This window comes from Loxodonta africana, chromosome 16 (genome assembly GCF_030014295.1).
Source record: "Loxodonta africana isolate mLoxAfr1 chromosome 16, mLoxAfr1.hap2, whole genome shotgun sequence".
NCBI lineage: Eukaryota > Metazoa > Chordata > Mammalia > Proboscidea > Elephantidae > Loxodonta > Loxodonta africana.
The window spans coordinates 22,388,759-22,414,337 of NC_087357.1; the positions used below are offsets into that span (position 1 = coordinate 22,388,759).

General features: G+C 37.4%; 1 protein-coding gene across 24 annotated transcripts in view; it reads right to left on the reverse strand.

Annotated features, from left to right (window-relative positions):
* VTI1A (vesicle transport through interaction with t-SNAREs 1A) overlaps positions 1-25,579 on the reverse strand; it is a 373,592-nt gene that overhangs the window by 336,309 nt on the left and 11,704 nt on the right. For all 24 annotated transcript variants that reach the window (XR_010318057.1, XR_010318060.1, XR_010318062.1 and 21 more), the window contains exon 3: positions 21,123-21,233. Coding sequence is in view for 16 of the 24 variants with exons in the window: in XM_064269324.1 (XP_064125394.1) it covers positions 21,123-21,233 (111 nt within the window). In the remaining 8 variants the exon portion in view is untranslated. The remainder of the gene's footprint in view (positions 1-21,122; positions 21,234-25,579) is intronic.

The following is a 25,579-nucleotide window of genomic DNA, read 5'->3' on the forward strand; positions in this document are numbered from 1 at the left end:
AACACTTATATACTGCTAGTGGGAATGTAAAATGGTACAACCACTTTGGAAATCAATTTGGCGCTTCCTTAAAAAGCTAGAAATAGAACTATCATATGATCTAGCAATCCCACTCCTTGGAATATATCCTAGGGAAATAAGAGCCCTCACACGAATAGATATATGCACACCCATGTTGACTGCAGCACTGTTTATAATAGCACAAAGATGGAAACAACCAAGATGCCCATCAACAGATGAATGGATAAACAAGCTATGGTATACTCACACAATGGAATACTATGAAATGATAAAGAACAATGATGAATCCATGAAATATCTTATAACATGGATGAATCTGGAAGGCATTATGCTCAGTGAAATTAGTCGGTCCTAAATGGACAAATATTATATGAGACCACTATCATAAGAGCTCAACAAAAGGTTTAAACACAGAAGAAAACATTCTTTGATGGTTATGAGGGTGAGGAAGGAGAGATAGGAGTATTCATTAACTAGATAGTAGACAATATTTTAGGTGAAGGGAAGGATAACACACAATACAGGGGAAGTCAGCACAACTGGACTAAACCAAAAGCTAAGAAGTTTCCTGAATACAACCAAACACTTTGAGTGACAAAGCAACAGGGGCAGGGGTCTGGGGACCATGGTTTCAGGGGATATCTAGGTCAACTGGCATAACAAAGTATATTAAGAAAACGTTGTGCATCCCACTTTGGTGAGTGATGTCTGAGGTCTTAAAAGCTTGCAAGTGGCCATCTAAGATGCATCCATTGGTCTTAACCCAGCTGGAGCAAAAGAGAATAAAGAACACCAAAGACACAAGGAAAATATGAGCCCAAGAGACAGAAAAGTCCAGGGACTCCATCAGCCTGAGACCAGAAGAACTAGATGGTGTCCAGCTACCACCAGTGACTGCCCTGACAGGGAACACAACAGAGAATCCCTGATGGAGCAGGAGAAAAGTGGGATGCAGAACTCAAATTCTAGTAAAAAGACCAGACTTAATGGTCTGACTGAGACTAGAGGGACCCCAGAGGACATGGCCCCTGGACTCTCTGTTAGCCCAGAACTAAAACCATTCCTGAAGACAACTCTTTAGACAAAGATTAGACTGGACTATGAGACATAAAAATGATACAGACATGAAATGAGGAGTGTGCTTCTTAGCTGCAGTAGACACAGGAGACTATGTGGCCAGCTGCCGTCAAGAGGCGAGATGGGCAGGCAGAGGGGGACAGGAGCTGGTTGAATGGACATGGGATATACAGGGTGGAGAGGAGGAGTGTGTTATCACATTGTAGGGAGAGCAACTAGGGTCACATAACAATGTGTGTATAAGTTTTTGTATAAGAAACAGACTTGAATTGTAAACTTTCACTTAAAGCACAATAAAAAAAGATAAAAATGCAAACTGTCCTTAATACAGTTTTTGGTATACCATGGGCACTCAATAAATGTTGGTTCCCTTCCTCCTCTTCAATTTACAGAAGATGCAGAGGTAAAGTCAAGTTTCCCAACTTACTCTGTGTTCTGAGAGGTTCTAGCTTCATTCCTGAAGCCTGTGGTTTAGTTCAGACATCAACACACTCTCCACTCCCAATCAGCCCCATTTCTCTCCACTTTGTCTACCAGATACTGTTTCTCTAGCAGTAAAGGGCTGGTGAGTCACTTTTAGTATTTCAGGAAAATTAACAGTGATCATACACTTAGCCAGTACATGACGACACAGGCTAATTAAAATATCAAGTTTTTTTTCTTTCTTTTTGCTTTGGGCTAAAATTTTATAAGGTTAGTTCTCTCACACGGATTAAAAAAAAAAAAAAAATGACCCCTCTCATACATTTTAAAGTCTCTTTCCCTATCTTTGTTAATTAAAACAAAAACAAAAACAGGAAGCCAACACTTCCTTAATAAATGCTTTTGATTTGGTTTCTCCAGTGGTGGAAAGACTGGGACACATTACTCTAATGGTCCTATTTTAAAGATGTACATTAGAATCACTTGGGACCTGACCCAGGTCCACTGAACCAGTCTCCCGGGGAGCGTTCTTGGCTTGTAGTTTTTTGTTTTTTTTTTGGTGGTTGTTGTTTTCTCAAATGCCAAACACAATCCAATTAAGCACCCCAGTTTCTTAAGGTCCGTGGATTGGACTGGACTACTCAGCTAAAGGCTGGCAGTTTGAACCCACTCGGTGGCACCACAAAAGAAAGGCCTGCTGATCTGCTTCTAGAAAGACTACAGCCAAGAAAACCCTACGGAACAGTTCGACTCTGCAACACATGGGGTCACTCTGAGTCAGAATTGATAGCAACACAGGTTTGGTTTCTTCTTTTGTTTTCTTAACTATTGCTAATCTGTACTATCTTCAAGACTGGAAAAGGAGGAGCCATAATCCTGACCTCTGACTGTGACTGTCAGCTGCCCGAATAGATGAGGATGAAGGCAAAGGCAGTAGTTGGGACTGCAATAACGCGCACGTGAATTTAAAATCATGGATGCCAGTTTCTAAATGGAAAGGTTTCTCTATACCCAGCAGTGAGAAAGTAATGTATTTTCAGAAACAAAGGAAAAGCTTAGAAAAATTCTAAATAACTTAAGGAAGACAAAAACAGGGAAAAATCCCATAGGATGTTTTAAAATAAATATAGCTCCTCAGTCTGTAAAACTGAAGTTTGGATTGTGATTATTTTATTCTGTATTTTAAGTGTAGAACACTTTTTGACTGCTTGCGACGGGAGCTTCAATAAATTAAGTATAAAAATGTATTGTTTTAAAGAAAACACTCGGTCCATTTTAGAAACCAATGGATACGCTTACACTCTTCTTAACTAGTGTCTGGATGATGTGAGATAGCAAACTCTTAGGTTTTAACAGGCATTTTACTCAAGCCTAGCTCTGCATTATAATGTATGTTATATAAAACAGTCCAATATGATTCTCTTAATTTACCATGGATATTAGCTAACTGGAGAATATTTCAATTCTTCTAGAATATCATATTTGATATCCCTGTGCATCTATTCATTCACAAATAATTTATAATTTATATATTCCCACACAGCATGATAGGTCACAGTGAAACAAAAGTCTCCGTTCCTGCTCTGAAGTAGCATACGATGGTGAAGCAATGAGACTAACTGCACACGGAAACAAAGCGAACCATCAGGCAGTGGAAGGTTTAGGGCCTAGGCGCACAGACACTGGGAGAACAGAAACACGTTATAATTAAATTAGAAGTATGCGTTCTGACATTATCATAGCATTCTTTCCGTTTATTTATCATAACATGATAAAATATGGCCCAATAAAGCAAATCACCATCCAAACACTTCTTTGAACATTTCTTTGTATGATTATCACCTTGTCTTCCTAAATAATCTACACAGGCAGAAAATATAAGGACCGGATCTATTAATCACTACCAAAAAATTTGTATAAACTTAAGTTTTGAGATGATAACCAATTTTTATGTAGTTTAACCACTTGGACAAAAGCATTTTCTTCCTTTCAGGTAACTACATCATGAAAAATGTATGGAGTAGAGGAGATGGCATAAGTCAGAAAAACCATCTAGAGTAATGGTTTTTGAAAAATATATGGAAGTCCATGAGGTTACAAGCAGAAGGACAGAACAGCTATCCAGACAGGACAGCATGTACAAAGCAACTAGGTGAGAATATGTGAATCAGCTCTATACAACAACAGTAGATTAATCTGATTATGGGAAGCACTTTAAAGGCAATTTAAGATTGTAAAATGATGGGACCTGGTGGGTTAGGAAGAATTAAGACTGAAATGAATACTAGAATGTCAAATTTGGATTCGATCCAAATGGAGATGATAAAACTTACATACTCAACAAAGAAGCAGCATTATAGGGAAACTCCCCACCCCTCCCCCTTTTAAAGTTTTTTTCATTCTACCCTAGTGCTTCTCAATCCAAGTCAAGAGCTTTTATAAGCTATATATGCCTATACAATCCCCTTTATCTTGAGATCACTTTTCCCTTTGAAAAAGTGATACTATCTCTCACTGCAATATCATTGTCCTAGCAGATCCATACATAATGCACTGAGGTAAGAGATTAAATGTGGTAAAATTGTAGATATGCTGTAGACAGAAGAATGTGGTTGTAGAAATTCAGAAATGATATGGCCTAGGGACTGGCCAGGGTGTAAAAAAAAAAAAGAAAAAGAGAAGATCTACGTGTAAGTGCAAAAACTTTAGTATCTAGGTCTTTAATCTGAGTGTATTATAGGGAACATTATGGATTATTTGTTTCTCTGGCATATATTATATTCTTCGGATTTGTGATATTGTTTATAATGGTTATTGTGTGTGATAGCTATAAAATCTTAGTATCTTGGATTTAAAGGCATCCAAGACTCAGATTTCTTCTAAGTTTTAGAGAGCATTAAACAGAAGACTACTCTTTTGGGGACAGAAAGAGAAAATAAGAAGATATCAGGGTTGCCCCAGATAAGGGAACTATAATAAAAATTTTCTCACACTTCTTTTGTATTTTACATTTTCCAAAGACTTTCCTGATGTATTACTTCATGGTGATCACAACAGCAGTGTGAAGTAGATAGAACAAGCATCATTATTCCCATTTTACGAATGAGGAAGGGATGCCCTGAAAAGGTAAGAACTTGCAAAAAAGTCTCAGGCAGCTGGTGGTCAAAAAAAAAAAAAGTCAAAGCAGGATTTAAATCCAGGTCTAGAAGCCCAGCAGTGGTCTGTAAAGCCCACCCCACTGCTGCTTCATATGAGCCCCTACGAGCTCAAAACACTTTAAAGTGCTATACAGCACATGCAACTGTCTGATCCTAGCACTGACATTAAGTATCAAAGTGTTAAGAAATGCTTTAACAATAAGCGTGTGGGATGGGGAGGGGGATTCATAATATTTCCTTTAGACTCTCTCCTTAACCCAAAATACGATGGGTAGTTAAATAGAAGGATGCTACAAAAAGACAGAGATAGATTCCAGGGATACGGAAAAAACACGTAAAGAATTTTTAAAAATACATAAATCCATGCAGTTGCAATCGTTTAAGTAGGAACGCACAGAGAAAAACCCTTAAGTGCAAATCTTATTGCCATCGCAGCTTTTGGTGGCACATGAAACAGTAATGATAACAGGCTAAGAAATAATAAAAACTTTGAAATAAAGTTAAAAGATACATGTAACTTAAAACTAACATCTTTTTTCTACACAGAAAGGTTAAATTGCGGGGTTGACATTTACATTTGTTACATTGTCAACGCTTTCTGTCTACCAGCATGTGTACATATATCTAAAGATGTCATCTGCATATTTATACCAAAAGGGCTTATGAACAGGACCTGTCAGTGCATTTTAACACCCTTCCAAAACGTCACCTTTCATCAGCTATAAACACAACATGTTTAATTTATTAGTTTGGTCTTAATATAAAAAGTTGACAATCATATGTCACTATAACTACTGATAAGGTAAATAAGGACTAGAGGAAAATGTCAAAAAAGTTATTGAAATGTTTGCTAACATGCTACACCAAATTGTACTTATCAGCTCTTCTCTGTCAATGAACATATCATATTTTCCTACACATGGCTATTTCCAAACAAATGTACTCAATGGAGCATTTCGGAAACTTCATTCCTACAGCATCTTAATTCCCAGGTATGAGAGATTTTAGAGGAGTCAGGACAGGGGAAACATACTGCAGCACATGACATTATTATTTTGCTCCATCCACTAAAGTGAAACAGAAATTGTGCTGAAAGAACAATGCATCCAAACACAACCTTCTGATTGAAAAACTTATGTCTTAGGCACCCATCACTTATCATAGAAGCTTCTTTTGAAAAAGTTTGCTTTAAAATTATAAATTCTGGGTGTTAAAATTAATTTAATAGGCACTTCTTAAAAACCTACTATGTACAAAAAAAATTTTTTTTTTTTGTACAGCAGTTATTAAATACTTCAGAAGACACAAAAGTAGAGTGCCCTCTCATCTTCAAGATCTTATAATTTGGTTGCAGTAATAAAACATAAGTAAAAATCAATAAATCATTTTAGCTATGACATGGAAACAAGTGTGTAAACTGGGATAGGTTATAAATATCAAGTGCCAAAGCAAAAGAAAAGTAAAGAATATCTATCATGAGAGGGAAGATTATTAGAAAAGACTTCCCAAAGGAGGTGAATTATGGGCTAGGGACTGTAGAAATGGAAGACGTATCAAATGTCAGACCAACAGATTAAATGGAGCCAAAAGTTCCAAAGCACACCAGATGGCCCTAAATTGCAGAACAGTTTTAAAGCAATGTGAAAACTTCCACCAGTCTAGAAATACAGAGCTCACTGATCTTGGAGTGCATACAGAGCGACCTCTGTATTTTACAGTTGAAGAAGCTGAAATACAATGACTTGCCCAATGGCACTCAGCTACTAGGTGTTAGAAGTGACACCCAAAGCCAGAACTCTTGGCCCTTAATCCAGTGCACTCTCCACAGCACCACACTCCCTCTCTTGGTTTACTGCCTATTTGAAATGAATGTAGGTTGCAGTGAACCACATCGTCCTTAAGCTCTTGACACTGGAACTAGCAGAGACTTTGGAGACTCTTTGAAGACAAATGCTATAGAACAGTAAGACTTAGTTTTACATTTAAACAGACTTGATCCAAATTATGAGACCTTGGGAAAATGACTTAGCTTTTCAGTTGCCTATGTCTGAATTGTGAACTGGCTATGAAGAATAAATGATACACAACATTACAGGCTCTCTCTCTCTGTCCTCCTCTCAAATCCCTATCAGTGATCATTCTAGACTGACTGGTTCTGAGTCAGGGACAGTTTTGCCCCCCAAGGGGATATCTTGCAATCAGGAGACACTTTTTGATTGTCACAACTTGGGGTAGGAGTGGGGGAGGAAGGGCTCTACTAGCATCTAGTGGATAGAAGCCAGAGATGTTGCTAAGCATCCTACAAAGCACACGTCAGCCTCTTCCCTGAAACAAAGAATTCTCCTACCCAAAATTTTGACAGTGCTGAGATCGAGAAACCTCATTTCAGACCCAAGAGAAAGATTGTCCATTACCACTACTGTTCTGTTAAAAGAGAGATACTCATTCCACCTCCCACTCCATACTCTTTCCAGCCTGAGAGGCAGGCATCCTGACTTTACCTAAGTATAAATATCAAGGTAAAAATGCATCAGACCCCCAAGTTTATGACATGGAATACAAAAATATAATTGAGTTAACAATGTTCCTTGCCATGAGAATCCTTCTGACTATTTGCATGCGGCAGCAATTCTGGAACTGAGTAGATCTTCATGGACTTTTTTTTCTTTTATTGAAGGACTGGTAAAATTCTTTAGGCAAATTTGAATTTGATGACAACATCAGTCTGTACTTGGAGATATTTCTTAGTACTACCTAGATTCCAAAAAGACATTAAAAGTATCTAGATATAGCAGGAGTAGGCAGATCACTGAGCGAGTCCCAACAAACTGGCACCTGAGGCGGTTGCTGCCGGCAGCCTTACCCACCTGGTATATACCTGGTATTTTTCCTCCCTTTCTCTTAGACTTTTATTTTCCACTACTCCTACTTTCTTTCCTTTTTTTCTTTTCCCTGCTGTCTATGCCTCTTGTCACTTGCCAGTGACAGTTGTTTAGCCCCAGTCATGACAGAACTAAAGAGATGAAAATGCATTGATTTAGTGGCAGGGTTTCAATGATGCATTCTGGGAGAGAAGAATGAGAATGATAGGTGTACTTGTAATTTTCACTTTCTAGGCACTACCCTTATGTAAAAAGAGTTTGCAGAGATAGTATTAAAAGAGGTCCAACTTTGTAAAACATTAGCAAAGATGAAAGAAAGACAGTGGCTCATAATCTATTGTAAAACATTACTAATATTAAAAAATCCAGTTAATATTCTTAATTTTTCTAAATAATTCATCTTCAGAAGTGAAAAATAAACCCTTAGTACAAAGGGACTATTTTAGAATGATTTTGGTCTTGGAAAGTCCTCTCACAAAGTGCCACAATATGGCATATTTTAAATGCCCATGTGAGCCACAGTGCCATCTCTGGCCATTTTCCATTTGAATTAGAAAAGCAGAATTTTACTACTTCAACAGTCTGTGACTAGAGTAGGAAAACAGAAAGCCCTCTCAGATATAAAATACACTGACAAAAGACTCACCCAAAATCTTGATCTCCAGACACACGCAAAAATTATTATTTTCTCAGAATCTACGTCAGGGTATAAAAATTCACTTCAACAGGAAGATTTGCAAATCTTATGATAAAAGTGTTTTGAAATAACATACTTTTGTGAGGACAATCTCTGACTCCACACTCTATAGCAAAATAATGTATCCAAAAATCAAAACTCTTCAATCAAAATACCATGTTAGTAAAAACAAAATCCTGAAGAAAATAATTATTTTCCCTTAAGAAATAGATTTTAACATAGCAATTGTTTAAGACACAAGATAGTGTTATTTTCCAACCTGAGTCTTTTTTGACTGAACTTCAGAAATAGCTTAAAAGTTATTCATAATTAAAGCTCCATATACCACTTGATTTATGATGATCATAAGATTTAAAGCAGTATTATAAGGTATGGGTTATTTTAACTTAGAAATTTTCTAACCTGGCCACAAAAGGAATTGAACTTTATAAGAAATCCTCTAGTAATCCTATCAAGTTCTAAGTTATTTTCCCCCAGACTAAGGCACAGCTATCATCATTTCGGACCAAGGAGATTTTCTCTCTTTCTGTTCCAAATTCACTCGGCTTACTGCCAGAGAAAAGATAGACACAGGTAAGGCAAAGAGCAATTCTGTTAAGATCAACTTTTAAATAACATAAAATGAATTTAAAATAACAGCATTGAAGATGTAAGAGAAAAAAAGAAAATTAAATGAACTGCAACTCATACGGAAGACAGAGCATCATATTTTTAAGTGCTTCATTAAATATAGAAAGGGAAGGTGAGTTTAGAGAATATGTTGATAATAACATAGTTGAAAAAAAAAAGGGTCAGTCATATTTCTATTTTGTCCAGGTACTTCCAATAGTTTCTGGGAAGTATCAGTTATATAAATTAAGGAAGGAATTGGTAAGGAAATCCAAAGTAAATAATTCAATGTATCTTTTGCACTCTAGATAAAAACTCAGTGCAAATATAACCCTAAAAAGTAATACACTGCTTATAATAAAATAAAATAATTCTTCTCCTTTCATTCTGACTCTCCACCCAAAGTCAAAGAGAAACCTTGTTTGCTGTTACCATAGATTAATTTCTAAGAAGTCTTTTATGAAATAAAATATGCTAGAATATAAAAGGCAATCTGACATGGAAGGTCATATCTGAGAATAAGACTGAAGATTTCATATTTCAATCCTTTGTGTAAGCTCCAGCAGCCAGTCCACTGAAGCACAGAGGAAAAGGGCTTATATTTTTAAGATATTTAAGGTCTCTTCTGACCCTGAGATACGTTAACCTCTAAACTCTTTAACTAAAGGATTACTACTTGTTCAAGGAAAATCACTAGTTGAAAATCAGTTCTGCTCTCAAAGAATTTACACATATTATCTTATTAGACTGATATGTTCCCGTTTGGTAGGCCGAAGTGATATGATGATCCAAATTTGAGGCTAAGGAAATAGGTGCAGAACGAACACGCCACGTGGCCGAGGCTTCAGGTCTCCGGTCTTTGGGTTTTTCTCCCTATGTCAAACTTCCTCTCTTGGCAATGTAGTCCGTGGTCAAATTCAGCATGCACACAGTATTAGGAAAACATGGAATCAACCATTTCTAACAAACGTCTAACAATATTTACATGATATTTTTGAAGTGTAAATAAAGCTTTCAAATAGGAGCCCTGGATTAGGCAGGATTTGAAATGGATAGCACTGAACCACGTTCTTTCAAAAAAGTAGAAAATTCAAAACTTTATTGAAAAGGAATATAAACCTGCAAGACTCTAACCAGGCAGATAGTAGTTTTCTCTTACTTTAAAACCAGACATGCCCCACAAATAAGAAAGTCCTACTCTTTTTTTTTACTCTTACCTTAGTTGAAGTTCATTTGTAGACTAGGCTTCCATAAAAACAACAAAATAAGAAAACAATGAAACAAAAAATGTTTGTGATTCAATATGCAAAGATGCAATGTTCTGCTGTGAAAGTCAAAAGATGTCAGCTAAAAACATCAAAAGAGATTAATAAAGGGTATTTCTGTTTTAAAGTACAGATACAGTTTTGAGAAACTCTTTTCATTTCTATAATCAGACATTTCATACTAAGATCAACATTATGCAATGAGGCTTTTCCAAGCATAAAATCTGACATATTCTCTCCATTTATAAGAATACAATAACAGGTCAAATTCTTCATAACCAGTAATAAAAAATCTCCACAGAACATTTCCAAGTCCAAGATAGTGGTAATGTGTTTTAAGCAATATTTTACAGAACCAAACCCAGAATGAGGAAATTTGAACATTTCCTTAGAATCTTCTTTGATGGGACTTGACCTATAGCAGCTTTTGTGAATTTGCAAAGAGATGAGGTGCTAATAAAATGAACATTTTTTTGATGATGCCTGATATGACCAAATTTAAGCATTTCAGATGAATTTCCAGAAAAAGCTTTTAATCCAAGATATTATGAACTTTTAAAAAGAAAGCCAAAAGAGAAATTTGACTGACACATGTGTTATGGTTATGCCCTTAAATATAATTTTTCCATTTTTGGTTAAAAAAAAAAAAAAAAGCAGGACACAAAGTCAAACAAAACAACCTAAGCAAAAAAAAAAAGAGAGGGAGATTATCCTGCTAGGCTTACAAGGACTTGAAAGCAACAGTGAAGTCTTCTGGTAAAATCTTTTCTAGGCCCATTTTAACTTCTTGTACAAAAAAGCTTAAAACAGTTGATACGGCAAAACTCTTCAACTATTATTACACAGTTTAAAAATCTTCACTCTGGAGATGAGATTTGGCTCAGTTTTCATGACAACCAGCTGAATGTTCCTAGCAGTTATATGCTAAGTCACAAGTGCCTACTCTGTTTTGTTCTGTACCTCACAAATGTGGAACTCGATAAAAGACATTAAGAATGGCATACAAAGCAACTGAAGATTCACAAAAAAGGAAATGGGAATAAGACTCAAAACCATAATGTCATTTCCAGTTGCTCACTCACTTTGGCTGAGCAAAGCACAAAACTGACTCACTTCATTCGAATATTTTTCTGAGCCTAGAGCCTAAGTATGAAATCTCTAGTTTGGCTGGTGGTGTTACGTAATGCAATTATGAATTCTGAGATGTCCAGAACATAAGCTTTAAGAAGATGAGGAACATGTACAGGTCAGGTCTGTATGGAGCCACCACCTTGAGGCCTTTGGTTGCCATTAGCAACGTTACTACCCTAGTGTCACTGTCTCTCACCTTTAATGTTAGACATTTATTAGGAGAATGACTGTCAAGTACTTTGATAAAAGGCACTTCATTTAAAAATCGATGAGCTACTTTTCTTTCCATGGAGTAGTATACTATACAAGAAAAAGGAACAAGACTCAATGGCACAACCAAGTAAACGCCTGTCTTTTCCCAAGGAAATTAAACAGGAGCTCCACAAATCTTGATAATAGAGCCTTTGGTCATACATTTTACACAATATCAGACTACTTTTGACCATGGGACAGTTTGTAAGCAACTGGTAAAAAGTTTACTGTTTACGAGCAAACAATTTAACACTAAAACAGAGCTGGCTTTTTTGACGAAGGCAATTAGCTCCTTCATGTTCCAAACACCAAATAACATTTTCCCATTAATTTTTAAACTAATGTGGCTTTAACTTAAAATAAACTGTACATCAAAAGAATGGAAAATAAACAGCCAGGAACACAACTTGACGAATTGGATTTATTTAGTTTATTTATCTAAACAGGGAACATTGGATCTCTTTAATAGGCTGACAGTTGCACTGGGCTGGTTAATAAAACATTCAACACAGTATCTTCAGCCAATATGGAAATGCAAATCCCATCAGAAATATTTTATTCATGAGACAGTAATTTCAGTTACTACTAGTTTTTTTTTTTAAATGGCACTTGGCAAACAAACAGTGCCACCTAGTGACAAACATTGAAGCCAAATTTTTCACAGGCTCATAATTAATCTTGCAAAATCTTACCTGTTTTTCTCTTTCCCTTTTATTTCCAAGGAAACCTTGGTAGAATAGTGGTTAAGAGCTACGGTTGCTAACCAAAAGGTCGGCAGTTTGAATCCACCAGGCACTCCTTGGAAACCATATGGGGCAGTTCTACTCTGTCCTATAGGGTCACTATGAGCTGGAATAGACTCTACGGCAACGGGTTTGGTTTATTTCCAAGGTAAGATCAAAGTGGCCAAGTAAAACTAACAAACAAACAACAGAAACGTCAATAGACATCTGTTAAGCCATTTAAGAAGGATTAAAAGCAGAGATGATGACATTAAAACCAATAAACTGTATATATATATATATATTATTGTTGTTGTTAGCAATTTAGCTCTCCAGAAAAGATATACTTCATTTACTTGGAAAACTCTAACAAGTAAAATATCATCAGTTCATAACAAAAAATTGTTCCTTCTGTCATAAAATGGCACCATAACTTTAATTCCACTGATATGGAAGTAGGTAAGGAAAAAAAAAAAATCCAATTAAATTGGAAAATCCAATCAGGGAGCTGACACCATTAAAAAAAAAAATTTACACACATACATGTGGGCCTGAACAGCAATGGAGAACCGCCTTCAGAAGACAATGGCTGCAGACATGCAAAACAAGGGAAATCACACACATACATACACACACATCAACATAGTAATACTTTCTCCCTTAAAGGTCACAGTATCATACCCAAATAACTAAGAGGGACATTCGTCAGTTTCTGATTGAGAAATACTGAAAGTAAAATTAGTTCAGTTAAAGACCAGCTACTGAGAACCATGCATATCTGCTAACCTTACCAACGTGGATATGTCTTCCACAGGAGAGGATCATAGAGAAATCGCATGTGTATTTAATTCTAGAGTCTGTAAAATCCCCATAATAACAAGTAACAATTCTTTCTCATATAAGTGTTTGAGGATTAAATAAGTAATGCATATAAAGTGCTTATCCCTGCTCTACCTCTGATTCTATTTCTTAAATCACATTCTGACACAGAGAAGATATGCAGGAAAAAACAGCAAAAATGGTTTGATGAGTTACATTAAAAACATACTTCCAGGCATATTTTATCAAGCTATGAAACTGCTGGTAGCCTTTGACTTGGTAATCTACCTTCTGAAAAAAAGACCCAGATGAAATAATCCTGCTCAAATATGTTCATCACAATATAATAAATTATGAAGGGAATAAACAGAAATGTATTAAGATTCAAAAAAAAGAAGAACTGACATCACTCAATGAAATATTATAAGGGCATGAAATATTATACATCCATTAAGATGATTAAGAATTTACAGGAATGGAAAACACCTATGTAGGGCATGAAATATTATACATCCATTAAAATGATTAAGAATTTACAGGAATGGAAAACACCTATGTTAGAATCTTGTGTTAAAAAAGAAAACGAATGTAGACAGAGTAAGATCACTATCAAGTACAATAAAACAATAAATTATACAAGAAAAGGGGAAAGGGAAAATTGAAAGGAAACAAACCAAAACGTAAAATGTGGTTCTTTTTTGAGGTAATAGGGCTAGGGGGATTTTTTTCCTTCTTTCTACTCCTCTGTGTTTTCTGAATATTCTATAATGTACAGGTATTATTTTTATCCAGAATCAAACAACAAATGTAATTTAAAAAAAAAAAAAAGGTAAGCACACTTATTAAGTGCTTATAGTGGCGGAAATCATCTTTTCTGGGATGGTTCTGTCCAGTCTGGCTTTCTCATTTCTTTTTAGAATGCACTTACCTCCCTGCAACAAGGATATAATTACAACATATTAAACATCAAGAAGATCCAAACCTGTAAAACGTGGGTTCGTCATTTGTCTACAGCTTCCACAGAAATAGAAGTAAAATATTCCAGGAAGTCATAAAAACAGAAGAGATAAAATGTAAACAGAAGCATCAAGTTCTTGATCTTTCAAGAAATCAAAGTTGAAAGGGCGCATCTTTTTCATTTCACTTCTTTAGTCTATCTCAGACTTTGAAAAAGTAGAATATGGGTACTAGGTAGGCTTCACTCGTAAACTCAGGTACTCAAGTTGTCCCTTCGCCTGTTAAAAGAGTTAGTACAGGTAGTAGCAGTAAAATCTTCAAGCTGTTCCACAACATCCTTTGAACCCTGACCTAAGGGACCAACTCTGCTAGTCTGCAGGTAGTTGCATTTCTAGGACCATTCAGCCTCACTGCTGAGACTGTCAATAGAAGTGCCAATTCTCTGATGTAGACAGCTCTGCACTGGGAGCGAATAATCACATCACGTAGACTGCCAAACAGGAAAATCACAGCATTCAGGCACCACTGACCTGGGAGAGAAGTGAACTTGAGACTGGGGCTAAAAACCTCTATCTCTAACTGTCATGACAATCTAATCCCCCACTCAAAATTCATCTGCATGTGTGTGTCTATCTTAAAGGAAGTTCAGCATTGTTGCTAAGAAAAAAGAAAATATGCAATGATATAATTCAACCACAAGATGGTGCTACCATCACAGTACAATATCAGATGTAAACCGCACTCGACACATCATGTCCTCATAACCTTTGGAACCTTACCTTGGTAAATCACTTACTTGTTCCTTCCTTTTTCTACTTACTGAGACTTAGCCAAAACAAGTTTATACAAGTTTAGAATATTTTTCTTTGTACAATTTTAGGGTTTTTTGTTTGCTTCATTGATTTTATTTTCTTAAGAAGCAAACCATAATCTTAAAAAAAAAATTCTTAATTATGTTTTTTCCCCTTTTGCCTGGTTCATTTTCCTAGAGCATCCTGACATGACCACACCCTACCTAACCTCATGCTGATAGTGTAGGAAGAAATTAAAAAGTAAAGCTTAAACAGAGAACCCCTAAGGGAGCAGGAGAGTAGTGGGATGCACACTCCAAATACTTGTAAAAAGACCAGACTTAACAGTCTGGCTGAGACTAGAAGGACCCCAGAGGTCATGGTCCCCAGACCTTCTGTTAGCCCAAGACAGGAACCATTCCCAAAGCCAGTTCTTCAGACAGGGATTGGACTGACTATGGGATAGAAAATGATACTGGTGAAGAGTGAGCTTCTTGGATCAAGCAGACACATGAGACTATGTGGGCAGCTTCTGTCTGGAGAAGAGATGAGAGGGCAGAGGGGTCAGAAGCTGGCCAAATGGAAACGAAAAGAGAGTGGAGGGAAGAAGTATGCTGTCATTAGAGGGAGAGCAACTAGGAGTATACAGCAAGGTATATATAAGTTTTTGTATGAGAGACTGACTTAGTTTGTAAACTTTCACTTAAAGCACAATAAAAATTAAAAAAAAAAGCTTAAACCCACAAATTCTAATTTTTTTAAAACCTGTTTTCAAAAAAAAAAGCTATTAAAATTTTATAGAAACATGCAGAGGGAAATTTGCAAAGGATCATGGAAAGAACATTAGAATGGGCACTTATATTACTCAGTTCTGGTCCTGGCTCTAAATAGTCCCTGATTTCCCCATCTGAAGTTAAGGTGATTGGATGTGAACTCTTTCGGATGTAATTCTTCTAACTTACTCTGACACTACAAGAAGCCAAAAATTAACACTATGAGGTATATGAGGCCCCAAAATCAGTAAGAATGGGAAAAGGCAGGCAGACAGAATCATCAGGAAAGCAACAGCATAAACTGGAACAGAAAGACGATCACTGCCTTCCCTCAACCTCTGCAATCTGTCATTCCTGGCATAATAGACCATATGATTGTCCTATTCAAAATGGCCAATACCAGTGCATTTCAGCTTACTAATGCCTAGGATATTGATCTTTATGCATTCCATTTCATTTTTGACAACTTCAGATTTCCTAGTTCACACTTCATACATCCACATCACGAAGGTCAACTCCACCCTGAGGGGGCAGATTTTCCCCAGTCATATTTTGAGTGCCTTCCAACCTGGGGAGCTCATCTTCCGGCACTATATCAAACAATGATCCGCTGCTATTCATAAGGTTTTCACTGATTAATTATTTCAGAAGTACACCCCCAAGTCCTTTTTCCTAGTCAGTCTTAGCCTAAAAGCTCTGATGAAACTTACCTACCACGGGTGGCCCTGCTGGTATTTGAAACAGTGGTGGCGTACCTTCCAGCATCACGCAAACCACCACAGTACCACAAACTGACAAACAAGTAGTAGAAACTGGCTGTATATAACCAAAATTCAAACCCACTGCTGCCAAGTCAATCCAACTCACAGTGACCTTCTGAGCTGCTAGTGGGTTTGAACTGCTGACCCTTCAGTTAGGAGCCGAGCGCTTAACCACTGCACCACCAGGGCTCCTAGGTTACATACTGTCAGTTACAAATTAAAATCCACGACAGGTTATTGCAAACAGTAGACTATTCTAAGATGCATACAGCTACTCACTAAGGGAAAAACAGATAATAAAACTATAATTAAACATTAAATAATAAATATTAAAACTACAATTAAAACATTTGTAGTCACGAGAAAGTAAAGACTAGTGCCCCTACACTAAACAACTATAAAAATGGACAATATTAGTGAGGCAACTGTTTTCAAAAGTTGGGCAATAGGCAACTAGGACTGTAGCCCCTTGAGAAGAGACATGACCCCCAGAACATACATGGCTTTCAACCTGAAGGTAGTTTCCAGACCACAGCACGTGAAGGTGGAACCCAAACTGCACAGCAGTGTTGCTCAGCCTAGGAGGTTTGAGACTGCTGAGGTGGCTGAAAGTTGGCAGGTTATGGAAAGAAGGGAGTCCCACAGAGGAGGAGCTCCAGAAATATACAAAGTGTCCCCTTAAGTCTTTGGCTGAAAATGGACTGGCACATGCAGAGGACAAGACTCCACAAGGTCTTGTAGAGAACAAGTATTGGGAGCTATGAATTCAATGGGGATTCTGGAGGTCACCCAACACAGGGAGACAGAATTCTAACCAGTCAGAGGGCAGAGCAGAGCCCTCCCCGAACACTCTAGGTATTCACTGGACATGTGAAGGAACAATGGAACAGAACAGAAATGGATTTTATTCAGCAGGAATGAGGACTCTGTAGGATTTTGTGGGGGAGCACAACAAATTCCAATCAGGGTGTTAAAAAGACACCTCTCGAGTGGTGTGGGGGCTGGTTTAGAATGGTAGAAGATTAGAGGTAGGGAGGGCTACTGTAAGATGAGGGTTTACAGTCGGAGTGCTGAATGAAGGAGATACTTAAGTGGCAGGATTGTGAATTCTCAGTGACCAATTGGATGTACACGTGATGCAGAGGGAAAAACTAAGGATAACTCTGAAGTGACCCGTACTTGTTGAATTTAAAATGTTTAAGAGAGCCATACATTGATAGGGAGCTGCCAGAAATTCAAGCTGGATTCAGTCCTCCAATGGCTTCTCATCATCTTAGAATAAAAGCTATAAGGTCCTAACGGATCTTTCTTTCTTCTGTTTCCCTCTAGAACTATATCCACCTCTCTTCCTCTCACTCAAGCCACAGAGAACATCCTAGCAAAAATGGCCACAACCACCTTGACTGTCACTAACCATTTACTCACTTTATTTTTCTTTAAAGAGCTTATCACTACTTGAAATTATAACTTGTCTGTGTGTATGTGTATGTATAAAATCTATGGTCTTTTCAATCACCTCGTATGCTTGCAAAAGCTGGACAGTGAAAAAGGAAGACAGAAGACCTGATGCATTCAAATTGTGGTGTTGATAAAGAATATTGAATATACCATGGACTGCCAGAAGAACAAACAAATCAGTCTCAGATGAAATACAACCAGAATGCTCCCCAGAAGTGAGAATGGCGAGACTTAAGCTCGCTTACATTGGACACGTCATTAGGAGAGACGAATCGCTAGAAAAGGACATCATGTTTGGTAGACGGCTGGCGAAAATGAGGGAAATTCTCAGTGAGATGGATTAACACAACAGCCATGACAACAGACTCAAACATACCAACAACCATGAAGATGGCACAGGACCGGGCAATGTTTCATTCTGTTATACATAAGGTTGTCATGAATTACAGCCTCTTGGTTCTATCATGTATAAAATGGGGATAATATTTCCATCTGCTTTGCCCATTCTTGATGCAATGAAATGAAATGACGTATGTTAAAATACTTTGTAAATTGTAAATCACTATACAATGGAAGGTGATAGTGGTGATGAAAGATGTTTCTTGACATGGTAGAAGAAAGTTATGATACCAAACATGCATATAAATACATGAATTTTTAATTACATCCTAGTGAATAAATTTTTAGCTCATATTTGCTGGTTCCATTTTTCTTTTTTAAGATAATAAAGTTTCTTTTTTTTTTTTTTGTAATTTAGGCAAAGGTTTACAGAGCACAATTAAGTTTCTCATTAAACAAGTAGTATATGTATTGTTTTGTGACATTGGTTGCCAACCCCAGATGTGTTAACACTCTCCCCTTTTTGACCTTGGGTTCCCCATTTCCATTTGCTCAGCTTTCCTGTCCCCGTCTGCCTTCTTGCCTTTGTCCCTGGGCTGGTGTGTCCATATAATCTGGTATACATGGTTGAACTATGTGCATTATTGTTTGTTTTAGGGGCCTGTCTAATCTTTGGGCGAAGGGTGAACCTCAGGAGTGACTTCATTACTGAGGTAAAAGGGTGTCTGGGGGGCTATACTCTTGGGGTTTCTACAGTTTCTGTCAGACCAGTAAGTCTGGTCTTTTTTTGTGAGTTAGAAATTTGTTCTATATTTTTCTCCAGCTCTGTCTGGGACCCTCTATTGTAATCCCTGTCACAACAGTTGTTGGTGGTATCATCTAGCTGTGCTGGACTCAGTTTGGTGGAGGCTGTGGTAGTTGTGGTCCATTAGTCCTTTGGACTAACCTTTCCCTTGTGTCTTTGGTTTTCTTCATTCTCCCTGGATCCAGACAGGCGGGACCAGTAGATGTATCTTAGATGGACACTCACAAGCTTTTAAGACCCCAGACGCTAATCTTCCAAGTAGGATATAGAACATTTTGTTTATAAACTACGTTATGCCAATTGAGCTAGATGTCCTCTGAGACCATTGTCCCCACCCTCAGCACAGTAACTTGGTCCCTCATGGAGTTGGGGTGTGTCTACGAAGCTTCTGTGACTTTGTCTCGGTCAAGTTGTGCTGACTTCCCCAGTATTGTGTACTGTCTTATCCTTCACCAGAGTTACTACTTATCTATTGCCTAGTTAGTGTTTTTTCCCTCCCCACTTCTATTGATTCTTTCCGTGTGTAAACTTTTTCATGGGTTTTTATAATAGCGGCCTCATACAGTATTTGTCCTTTTGTGACTGACTTATTTCACTCAGCATAAGGCCCCCGCGATTCCTCTATGTTGTGAGATGTTCCACAGATTCATCATTGTTAGTTGTGTAGTATTTCATTGTGTATATTTACCATAGTTTATCTATTCATCTGTTGATGGCCACTTACGTTGCTTCCACCTTTTTGCTATTGTGTCCATTTTTCTTTAAAATAAAAAATGCACTCTAGAAAGAAATACTTATCTAAGTACACAATCTCCAAATAACTAATGAACTCTACTCAGGATTAGACTCTTAAGGAAACAAAGAAAGATTGAAGATTGGGTTATCTGACTTCCAATAAATCACAGAAGTAATTAAATTTCTAAAAAAAAAATGTTTAAGAAGAAAATATTTAAACTAATATCAGCTTTTCTAGAACCCAAGAGAAATCTTTGGAAAAGGATTTCATGAAAATAAGGTAAGCAAACTAGAATAATCATTATATTTTATTTTATTAGCACAGAAGCTGGACAGTTATTTTTATTCTCTGAATCTAGGCCTATCATGGATTCCAATTCTTTTTTTCTTTTTTTAAATGAACAGTTTAAGATGTCAATTGCATCAAAGTCGCTGATGCAACCCACCTCAACTTCTCAGGATAATATCCATGAAAATGTAAAATAAATATGTATAACTGAAAATCACCCTATTTTAAGGGCCTGGGAAAATTTTCCACTAAATCCAGTGCTATTGACCTTATAATAAAGAGGTATACTGTAGTCCAGAATATGTAGTCTCCAAAAGTAGAACAATGAAGGAAGAAGGAGAAATGGGAGATCCTGATTAATTCTTGACTTTCCTTATGAATTTGGACCCCAGGTTCAGAAATACAGATGAATTACATGCCAACACATGACATATGTCGCTCATACATAAAGCTCAGATCTTTCCTCAGCTGTATCATTTCTACTCCTGTTACTTTTTTAATTGCTAACAACTTAACATTGTATCTTTAAATTTATATTTATAAATTTGCTACATAGTAGGTAGAGTTGAAAGTCAAACATATTGGAAGAGAAAGCTAAAATTATTCTCATGGGGAAAATGGATATAAATGATCGATTATGTAAATTATTAACTGAAAATAGTGATTCTTAACTTTTGTGTGGGAGGCATGAGGTATCCAGTGAAAACTCTAATGAAGCCTATGGACTCTGTCCCAGGAAAAAATGCACATAGGCACATATATCCAAACATGCTGATATATTTTCAGGAGGTTCATGGGCCCCCGAAGTCCATCCATGGACACTGCATCTTGAAGGCTGCAAACTCTGCGTGGTCAGACACTGGGTTGCAAAATTCTAATAAATGCTAAATACCAATACATATTATCCAGACTCCAAGGAATATGTGATTGGGATCTGTTTGTGAGTCCTGAATCCAACATGCCTTACATTCCATCATTAGCTATTTCTGTAATATAGTTTTAGATCTCCAATTCTTAAACAATGACAGCTGCTGCTTGTCTTTTTGAGTGAGCCCTGAAGACTACCCATTTAATGCTGATTGAGAAAACAATAAAATGCATAAGTGAAAAGTCAGTTTAAAAACCAGTAAACATGACAAAGGATGGAATCTGACTCACAAAATCCGTTTCGAGTTTTCCCATTTCTTGCTTATAGCTTCTCATTCTGTTGCTGTACATTCCTCGACTTTGGGGTGGTATCTCTCTGACTTCCAAATCCATCTGTTCCAGCTGAAAGCGGGGGAGAAAAAAAACATGATTTGAAACATATGCTTATTCTTTACTGGACCAGAAATTTAAAGTTGAAAGGACTTAATTCCAACTCCTCATTTTACAGTTGAGGAGCCAGGCCCAGGGGGCAAAATGCCCAAGGTCAAATATCGTGGGAACTATTGTGGTTGATTTTTATTTAGCTCAACTAACAGTTAATGAGAGCTTGCAGAATGACACAGGGAGTGCCAGAGTCTTTACTTTGGCAAGAATTTTTTAAAAAACATATGTGTTATACGCAACAATCCAAGGAGCTGGATTATATGAAGAAGAATGCGGCATCAGGCTTGGAGGAAGACTTATTAACAATCTGTGATATGCAGATGACACAACCTTGCTTGCTGAAAGTGAAGACGACTTAAAGTGCTTACTGGTAAAGATCAAAGACTACGGCGTTCAGTACGGATTACAGCTCAACATAAAGAAAAGAAAAATCCTCACAACTGTATCAATAAGCAACGTCATGATAAATGGGAGAAAATATTGAAGTTGTCAAGGATTTCACTTTTACTTGGATCAACAATGAATACCCAGGGAAGCAGCAGTCAAGAAATCAAACAACACATTACATTGAGCAAATCTGCTACAAAAGACCTCTTTAAAATCTTAAAAAGCAAAGATGTCACCTTGAAGACTAAGGTGCACCTGACCCAAGCCATGGTATTTCCAATTGTCTCATATGCATGTGAAAGCTGGACAATGAAAAAGGAAAACTGAAGAAGAATTGACACATTTGAATTATGGTGTTGGTGAAGAATATTGAACACTCGACAGCACTGGGTTCTGGGTTTTTATGGACTGCCAGTAGAATAAACAATTCTGTCTTGGAGAAAGTACAACCACGTGTCTGTCAGTTTTCTTGTACTATGGGGGCTTGCATGTTGTGATGCTGGAAGCTATGCCGCCGGTATTCAGAAACCAGCAGGGTCACCCATGGAGGACAGGTTTCAGCTGAGCTTCCAGACTAAGACAGACTAGGAAGAAGGACCCAGCAGTCTACTTCTGAAAAGCATTAGCCAGTGAAAACCTATGGATAGCAGCAGAACACTGTCTGATACAGTGCTGGAAAATGAGCCCCTCAGGTTGGAAGGCACTCAAAAGATGACTGGGGAAGGGCTTTTCTGATTAGGAATATCTTATACATATGATCAACATGTGATCTCAACGTCTAGTCTAACTCTTTATACTTTATAACAATGTTGATACGTTAAATGGATACAGTGATATCATGTTAAATTACACAAAGCTCACTGAAATCCCAGAAGGGCACTTTTTAATGACCTGCCATTATGTAACACTTTGGATACAGCATATAATAGTTTAATGGGAGGCAATACAGAATTAGCATAATGGTTAAGAGCATAGGCTTTGGAGTTAGTTAGACTCCTGTGTTGACAAGGTAGGCTCCACTGCTCATGAGTCATGTAATCTCGGACAAATTTCTTAACATCTCCGTACCTCATTTTTCTTTTTTCTAAAAATAGTAACTCTTTCCTGGGGTGGCTGTGAAGATTAAATGAGGTAATTCCTGTAGTATGTTTAGAATAGTTTCTCTTACTCGGTAAACACTAGATTAATGTTAACTACATTAGTGATGATTACTGATGATGATAATGTATTTAAAAACAAACAACAACAACAACAAATTGGCCCAAGCCAAGTCTGATAAATTCACACACAAAAATGTTGCCATGCACTTTACATTTTAAAGCATTCTAAAAAGTTATTTCCACGAACACTATAAGCTTGTCAATAAAACTCTTACTTATCCAGTGTTAGAGCCTGGATAATAATAGAAAGACATATAAACCAGACAACTATGCTTCAATTAACAGGCATCAATTTTATTAAATAAAAAAAGGGGAGGCAATTTAAAGTAGTCTTGATTTAAGCAGTGGTTCATTTAAATTATTTACACTTCTGAACATAAATGTGAAGCACCAATAAATCACGCAGTTACTTAACAAGGTAGTTATTTAAAGCACTTCTCTGAAATCCTCATCCAGTACTTAGTTCTAGCCAAGGTGAACAGGATAATTCAGACAAATAACTCCAAATGTGCATGTAAGTGAAAACCCAAGAGTGAAACACATTTTTGTTTAAAGTGTTTTACAAGGATACGTAAAACTAAATTAAAAGTAGATAAGAAAGAAACAAGCAACCAGCACTTAAAATGAAACCAGGAATAAGGCTAATATACACTAATCTTATGTTGTCACATCACTTACAGAGCCAATGTAAAGTGATAATTACAAGGTAATTACATGATAATTATAAGGCATGTAGTGTCCGAGAGATTAACACAGACCAGTTTGTTCAGCAAAAACACAACTAATCCTAACACTCCAATAAAAGTCTTTCTCCCAGAGCCTCCATCAAAAGGGCAGTATATAGTATAATGAACAGCGTTCTTAACAATGTCATCAGAATTAGCTTTCTGATCATTTTAAACAAACAGAGACACATATCTGGGGTGGAAGTCTTTGTATCATAATAACTAGAGATGACTACAAAGATGAATATAACTACACATTATACTTCTTGATACTGTAAAGCCTTGGTTATCAGGAGACTGGCTTTTCAATATCATCAGTTAACAAAGTGTCTCCAGAAGAAGGCCAGCAAATAAACCAAAGCACAGATTTTGAAAGCAAAAAGCTGCTACTGAGAGCTCAACAATAATATAAGAAGTCAAGGAGAGATCCAAAGAATTTATTCACGGTGTTTAGTATTTAGGGTAAGCCTGCCAACCTGCCGAGCATTTATTAGAATTTCACATTTATTAGAATTTGGAAACCTATATAAAAGGTCAGTCTTTTTACATGAAGGCAAAGAAGCATGAGAGAAGCAGTTGGCTATAACAAAAACAAAACTAAGGAGAAAAGCATTTGAAAGAAAAGGAAACTTTCAAAAGAGAAGCAAACATTGGGAGCTGTGAAGCTGAGAAGCCAGAGCCACCACTGTAGAGACCATGACTGCAGCCAGCAGAGATGAGAAGTGGCGATGGGCACGGAGCGCAGCAGACATTACGACAACTGAGAGAAGAACCAGCAACAGAGGCAGAGGATAGAGCAAGGATGCCAATCAATGCCCTAGCCCTTGAAGGCACAAGGAAAAAGTTCACTGTGCAATAGGGAATAACTGCCACCTATCCCTTAGCCAACCTGTTCCCATCGAGTTAATTCAGGCTCATAGCGACCCTATAGGACAGAGCAGAACTGCCTCATAGGGTTTCCAAGGCTGTAATCTTTACAGAAGCAGACTGCCACATTTTTCTCTCACAGAGTGGCTGGTGGATTCAAACCGCCAACCTTTTGGTTAGAAGCTGAGCAACTTTAAACACTGTGCCACCAGGGCTCTGTATCTATTACTCAAAGCACTCCCAAAGCAGCAGTTCCCCACGTATGGTCCTGTTACCAAATATTAGTCAAATAAGTTTGACCACCTTCTATACTTTCTTCTTAGAGATTTATGATGCCTTGTAGCCTGCTTAAGGGTCCAAGAGGATTCTGTATAAAAACAACCAAAAAAGACCCCAAAACCCAAACTCTGCTTAAGTTACAGTTTCCCAAACTTATTTTAACAGGTCACGTCTGTTAAGAGAAACACACTCTAGAAAATTGTCCTAAGTATGTTAGTGGTTGTTGTTAGGTAGTCGAGTCAGTTTTGACTAATAGTGACCCCATGTGACAGAGCAGAACTGTCCCATAAGATTTTCTTGGCTGTAATCTTTACAGAAGCAGATTGCCAGGCCTTTCTCCCTCAGAGTTGCTGGGTGGGTTCGAACCACCAACCTTTCAGTTAGTAGTGGAGCACTTAAATGTTTGCACCACCAGGGCTCCTCAGTATATCAGTAAGTAGCACTAAAGGAACCCCAAGCAGTACCCTTCAGTATTTAGGAAAGCAACACATTCATTTAAGACCACAATGCAGTAATAAGTTGGATCATACTTACAATAACCTTGTTTTTAAAATAATAATAAAAAATTGAGACAATGCTTTTAATACTTTCCACCCGATTTGTGGATTTATTGATATGACAAAGTAGACCTAGCGCTCTAGGTCTGGTACACCTAGGCGCATATCCTTACCCCACCACTTACTGGGCATGGAATCTCAGACAAGTTAATCTTTCTAAGTCTCAGTGTCCCCATCTACAAAATGGAGGTATTAACGGCTGGGGATAACTCCTCCATGGGCCTCTCATGTTTCTACACATCTTGCTAGATATGTCAGGAATGCAAGACCCTGACAGCTCTTTACCCAGGCCTTTTCTCTGGGTTGTGTTTGCAGGCAGCAACCTTAAG